Source organism: Camelus ferus, chromosome 20, assembly GCF_009834535.1.
Source record: "Camelus ferus isolate YT-003-E chromosome 20, BCGSAC_Cfer_1.0, whole genome shotgun sequence".
Classification (NCBI taxonomy): Eukaryota; Metazoa; Chordata; class Mammalia; order Artiodactyla; family Camelidae; genus Camelus; species Camelus ferus.
The window spans coordinates 19584019-19593012 of record NC_045715.1 but is presented as its reverse complement, the minus strand read 5'-3'; the positions used below and the strand labels follow the sequence as shown (position 1 = coordinate 19593012).

The 8994-nt window shown below is 45.4% G+C and overlaps 1 protein-coding gene across 1 annotated transcript; it reads right to left on the bottom strand.

The window, feature by feature from the left end:
* Window positions 1-7312: 7312 nt before the first annotated feature.
* Window positions 7313-8963, bottom strand: LOC102511553 (olfactory receptor 10C1). Its single transcript, XM_014568319.2, is given in 2 exon segments — window positions 7313-7996; window positions 7998-8963. Coding segments are annotated over 2 exon segments (999 nt in total). The 5' UTR covers window positions 8616-8963; the 3' UTR covers window positions 7313-7615.
* Between the last annotated feature and the right edge of the window lie 31 nt (window positions 8964-8994).

The window sequence follows — 8994 nt, the reverse complement described above, 5'->3', positions numbered from 1 at the left end:
AAGCTGCGGGGTGGACAGCCAGCAGGCGGTGGCACTTGGCGGCCTGTCCAGACCTGGGACCGAAGCCTGAGGCTCTTAGCTGGGGCTGAGCAGAGGCGACCCGCTTTCAGGAGCCTGGTCCTGGGCTTCACCGCTCCCGGACTTCAGCCTTTCTCAGTGGGAGTCGTCAAGGGAGGATTTGGGACCACACTAGGGTGGGGGTGCAGTGGGGAGCTTAGCTGATGCTCAGTAGCCGGCCTCTGCAGGGATCTTTTCGCTCTCAGGCAAATCCCTGGGGTTGCCGGGTTTCTAATCAGGCTTCTGTTCTTCCTGCCTCTTCAGAGTCTCCCCCAGGCTTCCCCCAAGAAGTGTGGGAAATCCGAGAGAGTGTCAGACAGCTAATCTCTAGGTCCCTGGGTCCCCAGCGAATGATCTGGGAGCAGGACATATGAAGCGAGAGAATGGCAGGTGGTGGGGGATCCAGTAAAACCTCTCTGTAGAGTTTCCTCATCTAACTTCCCTTATCTTATTTTCTAAGGTTTTCACTCCCACTCCTTAGTGACTCATTGGAGCCCATCTGGTCTACTTCCTGGGAGACATTAAAGAGGGAGGAGGAGGTAGCCCCCTTCTGAAGTGGTCCCTTCTTAGGTTTCCACCCCCAAATGACCTTCTGAGCCCTGCAGCTCAAGTGTCCTCATTTGCATCAGCCTATCAACTTCTCTCTTCTCCTTCCACCCAAATCCTCAGTGTTCGATTGAGATGCCAGGAAGTTCTGAGTGTTACGGAAACGACAGGCCAGTCAAGAAACAAGCACCACTCGGAGGGTTGGAGTACTCAGATGTATTACGCCGGTGGGCTCAGAGGGGCTTCTGCTCCAAAGCTCTGAGCACCTTCAAGATGTGCACATGAGGTTTTATAGGGTAAAGTACAAGCTTGGGGTATTTGGCCAATAGGCATGGAACAGCTTTAGCAGCATTATCATCACAAAAGTGGAGGCGGGGAGGCAGCAAACCAACATTCCAAAGCCAGATATGTATCTTTGAAAATCCAGCTGGCTAGCAAAAAACATAAACAGCAAACCAACACTAATTAACTTAGATTTATAAGTTAGTCCAGCAGAACTCAGATCAGTATTCCAACATTTAGACTTGTTAGCCCAGCCCAGCCTCTCCTTCACATTCCTAGACCTGTGAGTTATCTTGTTAGACCAACCCAGCTTTTCCTTCACATGAGCTTCAGTGGGTTGGGGGATGGGATTTTCTTTAGAACTGTACTTGGCCTTTGCTCAGTGGTGTGATTTCCTGCTCAGGTTTTACATAGGGCAGGATGTGGTGGGAGTTTGGGTAGTTAGAAAATTAAAAAACAAACAACAAACTGAAAAATCATGCTCTACACTAGAATTTGACACAACATTGTAAAATGATTATAAATCAATAAAACAAAAACAAAAACAAAAACAACACATTTTGTCTTTCACAGAACTCAAAACTCAAAAGTTGGGGTAGAAGTTCAACATAAAGGTGATGGGGGTGGAGGGTGTTAGTGGCCCAACTTCATCTTAGCACTTCGTATTTCCTGGTTGAAGTGGTGTCAGAAGTGATGTGTTACTGATGCAGGAAAACAGATGTGGGGCGTGAGGAGGGCTGTGTCCCAGGCTTCGGTTAAGCCCCTGGAACATGCCCCACCAAGTGTGGGTCCTTGGCTTCATGCAGGAAAGAATTCAAGAGCGAGCCACAGCTGAGTAAAGGTAGATTTATTCAGAGAGATACATTGAAAAGTAAGAGAAAGGCCACAAGGTGTGGGGGTTGGGTGCTCAGACTAAAAGTACGTACACATTCCACAGAGTGCGGGCTGTCTCTGAAGAGGGAGAAAGAGAGGCGGCCGCGAGGCATCGTGTTGCTGGTTTTTATGGGCTTAGTGGCTTCATATGCTAATAAGTGGAAGGACCAGTCTAAGTAGCCTGGGGGAGGGGCTGGGATTCCCAGGAAGTTGGCCATTTCCCACTCTTTGACCTTTTGTGGCTAGCTTTGGGACTGCCCTGGTACCTGTGGGTGTGTTATTCACCATGTTAATATATTACAGTGGGCATATAATGAAGCTCAAAGTCTGCTAGAAGTTAAATCTCTCAGCATCCTGAGCCTCAAAGCCTATTGGGGGTTGAATCTTCCACCATTTTGATATTAATTGCTGCGGCATGCCTTGAATGGCTGTGCCCTGCACCCTTCCCTCCTATCTCATTATGGTGTTATGGAAACGACAGGCCAGCCAAGAAACAAGCACCACTCAGAGGGTTGGAGTACTCAGGTTTATTACACCTGCGGGCTCAGAGGGACTATCGCTCTGGGGCTCTGAGCACCTCTAAGACGTGTGCGTGAGGTTTTATAAGGTAGATTACAAGCTTGGGGTATATTGGCCAATAGGGTACAAACAGCTCAGCAGTATCACAAAGGCAGAAGCAGGGAATCAGTAAACCGGAACTTATCTAGTAAGAACAGATCAGTTACTGACACTTATTAAACTTAGATTTACAAGTTATTCCAGCCTGGCTTTTCCTTCTCAGTGGGTGGAAATACCATTCTTTGCTCAGTCCCCCGCCTGGAAAATCAGTCTTTCTGGAGGCGAATGTTATTGGGGAGCCAACTGGCACTCTCTGGAGTCATGAAACCCCCTCCCTGGGCTCTCCGTGTGCCTGGGGCCTATTGACACTTTAACCCCTACTCCCCACTGCAAGAGCCTTTGCATACCTGCATTTCTTCAAGGTAAAAATCATCTCCTCCTAACAAAACCCATCGCCCCAGGAGATAGCCCGTCTCACAATACACTAGGCAGACAGGCCTCATACTGCCCTTATCAAAGTCTGAAAACCTATTGTTCAGAGAAGTCCCTGACAGATCTGACAACCAATCAGGTACCTGTGCATGAATTTATCATGCAGCCCTTACTCCTTTGTGCACAACCCCCTCCCCCCAATAAAGGACCCTGCATGCCCATCCCCCACGCTCACAAAGGCACCTCTCATCCGTGTGGCCCACTGTTACCTGTAGCAGCATCCCTATTAAACTCTTCTCGAGCTCTGGTAATTCTTTACCAACCCGCGTGTCACTGTCACCGTGTGTGTGCCCACAACAGTTATTACCAAAATCCACTCGAAGCACCTCGTGGAGGTTGGGGATTCCCGTGTGTTTTCTTGTGCACCAGCTCTTCCCTTCAGTGTGCCACCTTCTCACTGGAAGAAGGAAGTTATTTTTAAACTTGTGGTTGGTGGGAAGCCAGCATTTCTCTTTCTAGGTGAATTATTTGGAACAGCCCCACTTTCCTGTGCTGTCTTTGGGAACTGGTTTAAAGATATTGTTTACAAATACTTTCATTTTGGCTTTTTAATTCTCCTAAACTTTTCAGGAGCCTACCATGTTCCGAACAGAGCCCTTTCCCTTTAGCGACCTTGATACGGTGCTGGTCACAGTTAAAATGTCAGGATGTCAGGATTGGTGTGTCAGGATGCAAGTTGGGGAACTGCATCGTCTCCAGTATTCTGGAGGACAAGCCTTGGTCCTGAAGTATTGTAGCCACTATCCCTTGAGCTAAAGTCTAGGGGAGTAGTTTGAAACCTTAAGCTGGTTTTTTAAAAATCACAGAATTTCTGATTAAGTAGGTCTGGGAATTTACATTACTGAATTCATGTGTGATGCTGTTGCTGCTGGTTGGAGGACAGCATTTTGAGAACCACTTTTCTTATGAAACGATAAACCAATAGTTTTGAGTTCCTGTGGTGGCTCCACCACTCCAGATTCCCACCGTATTCCACATAATAGGCGATCAGGGTGTTCCAGTCTGTGCAAACTGTGTTGGAAAGAGAGGAGGGTAGTCTGTTCCACGTCCCTGACCACAAGGGGGCACTCTATAAAATTGTCTGTTGCCTCATTAGGTCATCAGGAAAAGCTGAGAAGTGCTGGGAAATGAGAGACCAGATGAGGTATAGGTTACCCAAGAGAAGCTGCATTGTTGACTGGGGCCCTACAGAGACATGGACAAAGTCGACTTTAGCCACCTTTCCACCATTCAAGACCCTTTTTGCTTTGGCCTCTCCACCTGTCTGGGTTCCAAATCCTGTGGCATCTTGCTCCTAGAACTCTCCTTTAAGCTGTAAATGATAAATGGTGCAGGTGATGTACCTTTTCAGAAATTCCTGATTTGAAACATTATCCATGATCAAAAGGGAAGGCCTTTTATGGATGTTTAAGGGTGCAGTTTCAGGCACCTTGTCAGGCAGTTGTATTAATTTTTCATCTTGTGCCTAGTTTGCAAACCCACCATGATATTGGGACTGCTTTCAAATAACTCCATAGATGGTTAAGAGCCTTTCCCTTCTTTGGGAGATCTCACCCAGACACGGAGCTGATGGCCCTGTGTGAGACACTGCATCTTAGACGCTATTTTCTAGATGAGATGCTGGTTGCTTAGATACAACTCTCAGATAGGGTGAGCATCTATCAGAAAGAGAAGTGGGGCAGAAAGCACACTGGATTTTGGAAGCAGGTGTCATTTGGTTTCTTGGTTCCTCAACCCTGGGTGAAGTTGGACAATGGCCACTCAAAGATTGCTCCAACAACTGGCTCCTCCCTGTGTTTTTTCCTTCTCTCATGAGCACACACATGTCTGCTCTCTGCTGGAAATCTCTATGTGAATAAAATAAACAGAAACCTGTCTGCTTGACTTCTTTTAGATCTCGGGTCGTAGTTCTGAATTTAGAAACTTGCTAGCTATTTTGACCAGTATTTGCCATGGCAACAAAGTGAACATTCTTATGTTTGGTCAGGATTAGCTTAGTTCAAGATCCTTTGGTAGCAATGGTGAGGAGGGAACATTCATCATGATGCTTTTGGTTCTTTATGGGAGAATCAGCCACAAGCAGCAGAAAGTCCTTGGGGAAATAGGCATGGAATAGTGGAGCTCAAGCCTGACCTAATGCTCATTTGGTTCAGCTCTACTGTTTATTGGAGATGAAATTGGAAACCAGAGTGATGATGAAAGGAGTTTGTGCCAGGTAATATAAGTCTTTAGTAGCAGAGGGGAGATGTTAACTCAGGGCTTCAGTCTTAATCCAGGCTTTTCCTTTCAACTTCCACCCCCTGTTGTTTTTGGATGCTTATAACTCTAGCCTTGTTCTAGGTTCTAAGAAGTTTTACACAGTATGCAGAAAATAAAGATGAAGTAGATTGGACAAAGAAAACAGGTAGAATAAGAAAAATACAGTGCTATACAGAAGAAACTTGTGTATCTATTTTATATATAGTAGTTAGTATCTGCAAATCTTGCTACTATGTATAAAATAGATATACAATAAGTTTCTTCTGTATAGCACACGGAAATATATTCAATATCTTGTAGTAACCTATAATGAAAAAGAATATGAAAAGGAATATATGCATGTATCTGTATGACTGAACATGCTGTACACTAGAAATTGACACAACATTGTCAACTGACTATATGGCAATAAAAAAGAGGTAAAAACAAAGAAAAAAGAAAAAGAAAAAAGAAAAGTTATGGTGAAGTCACATACCAGATGAGTATTTCAAAAGTACACTGTGAGAGCATGTACATTTCCTGGAAATGAGTTACATATTTGACTAGTTTACTAGTTGTTGTACAAACAGGGCAAAGTGATTACCTAGTTTCTTAAAAAGTTAAATATACATTTTTCATAGGATACACCTGTCCACACCCAAATATTAACCCAAGAGAAATGAAACATTAAAAGGCTTGCACACAAATGTTTATAGCAGCTTATCTTGTAATAATAAAACTGGAAACAGCCCACATTTCCGTTGTTTATCTGGATTATTTTGTATGAGTAATTAAGCTTGGTTATTTGCAAGTCTGTAAATCCTCACAAAACTCCAAAGAAATAGATTCTATTATGATGCCAAATTTATGGGTAAATAAGTTAAGGCTCAGAGAGATTATATAATTCTCCTGTGCTCACACAGCTAGCTAATCAGCTGGAAGAATTAGAACTTTGAATTAAAGTCTGACATTATAATCTAATCTCTTAACCTCTGTGTCATACTGATTCCCATATAAACTTACATTAAAAAAAATTATTGAAGTATAGTTGATTTACAATGTTGTGTTAGTTTCTGGCTTACAGCAGAACTATGGTTTATTACAGGGTATTGAATATATTTCCCTGTGCTATACAGCAGGACCTTGCTGTTCACCTATTTTATATACAGTATAAACTTACATTTATTGAAACTTAATCACTTCTCCTCACTTTTTAAGGTTTTTCTTTTCACCTAGTGATAGATTTAATTAAGTATAATTAAGTGTGCTATTATATAAATAAATAAATGCCTTACCTAGGATGTATATCAAATAACTTTAAGAATCATTACTCTGAAATGCAAATCAAAACTACAATGAGGTTATCACCTCACAGTCAGAATGGCCATCATTCAAAAATCCACAAATGACAAATGCTGGAGAGGTTGTGGAGAAAAGGGAACCCTCCTTGACTGCTGGTGGGAATGCAGTTTGGTGCAGCCACTGTGGAAAACAGTATGGAGATTCCTCAAAAGACTAGGAATAGACTTACCGTATGACCCAGGAATCCCACTTCTGGGCATATATCCAGAAGGAACCCTACTTCAGGATGACACCTGCACCCCAATGTTCATAGCACCACTATTTACAACAGCCAAGACATGGAAACAGCCTAAATGTTCATCGACAGATAACTGGATAAAGAAGATGTGGTATATTTATACAGTGAAATACCACTCAGCCATAAAAATGACAACATAACGCCATTTGCTGCAACATGGATGCTCCTGGAGAATGTCATTCTAAGTGAAGTAAGCCAGAAAGAGAAAGAAAAATACCATATGAGATCGCTCATATGTGGAATCTAAAAAACAAAAAACAAAAAACAAACAAACAAAAAAACCACACAAACAAAGCATAAATACAAAACAGAAATAGACTCACAGACATAGAATACAAACTTGTGGTTGCCAAGGGGGAGGGGGGGTGGGAAGAGATAGACTGGGATTTCAAAATTGTAGAATAGATAAGATAATTGTAGAATAGAATAGATAAACAAGATTATACTGTATAGCACAGGGAAATATCTACAAGCTCTTATGGTAGCTCATAGAGAAAAAAATGTGACAATGAATATATACATGTTCATGTATAACTGAAAAATTGTGCTCTACACTGGAATTTGACACAACATTGTAAAATGATTATACATCAATAAAAAAAGTGTTAAAAAAAAAAAGAATCATTACTCTGGCTGGAAATTTTATTATCTTGCTAGTCTGTTGGTTACATTTTGTAACTTTTCCTGAGTTGCAAACTTGTTCTGCTTGTTAAATTGATACTCCATCCTGAATTTTTCTTGTTTCTTACAATAGAAGGCGGAACAGTGTGTGTGTGTGTGTGTGTGTGTGTGTGTGTGTGTGTGCGCGCGTGTGTGTTGACAGAGTCTGAGGACGGGTTTGACTCCAGTGGTTCTTTGAAGGTAACTTGGTCTTTTTGACAGGCTGCGCTCTCCCCAGGTGAGACCAGGCCTCCTCTCCCTTTGATCTGTGATTTACAGCTGGCTAGTAGTAGGAGTCATCATCCTTTGTCAAATCTTCGCTGGGCCCATCTTCTGGATGGTTCTCCTTAGGGCAGCCTTGACATCAGTGTTCCATAGGCTATAGATGATGGGATTGAGGATGGGGGTGACAACGGCATAGAAGAGGGAGACCAGAGGGTCAGTGGCGGGATCGTAGCCGGCCTTGGGGCGAATGTAGGTAAAGACGGCAGTGCCGTAGAAGACGGAGACCACCACCAGGTGTGAGGAGCAGGTGGAGAAGGCCTTGCGGCGGCCAGCAGCAGAAGGGATCCGGGAGACAGTAGCCAGGATGCGCCTGTAGGAGCCCAGGATGAGACCGAAGGGGCAGAGGATGAGGAGCGCGGCGGCCAGGATAACCTGCAGTTCATTGAGGGAGGTGTCTCCGCATGCATACCAGCTGCAGCACGGGCTGGATCTCACATAAGAAGTGCGGGATGGTGTTGGGGCCACAGCAGGGCAAGGAGAAGATGAAGGAAGTGTGGCCCGGGCCCACCATAGCTCCGCAGGCCCACGCTGAGCCGGCCAGCCCCAGGCACTTCCGACGGCTCAGCAGCAGAGGGTAACGGAGGGGTGCGCATATGGCTGCATAGCGGTCATAGGCCATGGCAGCCAGGAGGCAACACTCTGTGGCACCGACAAAGAGAAAGAAGAACATCTGGAGAGCACAGCCAGAGCGAGGGATGTGGCGCTGACCGGTGCGGAGCTGGTGAAGCAGCAGGGGCAGGGTGACAGACGTGTAGCTAATCTCCAGGGCCGAGGGGGTCCGCAGGAAGAAGTACACGGGGGACTGGAGGGCAGCGGCCGCTGAGACCAGCGCCACGACGAGCAGGTTGCCAGCCACGGTGAGCACGGAGGCCGCGAGAAAGAAGGAGAAGAGCACGCCCTGGGGCTGAGCCCGGCGGGAGGAGCCCGCGAGAGTGAACTCAGGCACCGTGGAGGCGTTTGCACTCATCCCGCCCACAGCCCTTCTGCCCGGTGGAGAAAAGAAACGGCAAGGGACAGTTACCATTACGGGATAGAGAAGTGGGCAAAGATGACCTCTTTCTGCATCTGTTGAAAGCACCGGAACTTCCTTTCTTTCAGAATCTCATGGCCTTTGAGCTCAGCCTTGAGCTCATCAGTCTCGGAGCCCTGGGTGAACACAGCTCCGAGCCCACTTCCCTCACCTGATTCCGCCTCCCACCTCTCACAGGAACACATTGAATCCTGCTGTCAGTTTCTGCAAGGGTGAGGATTGGATCATTCTAGCCCCATTTCACTCTTTTCTCCCTTTCCCATCCTTCCCACAGGGCTGGGGACAGAATTTTCCCTCTCAGCAGAAGTTCTCCTACTCAAGTCAGATGTGTTCTGCATTCAGGGCATGACAAACCCCACTCCAAGCCGAGGGA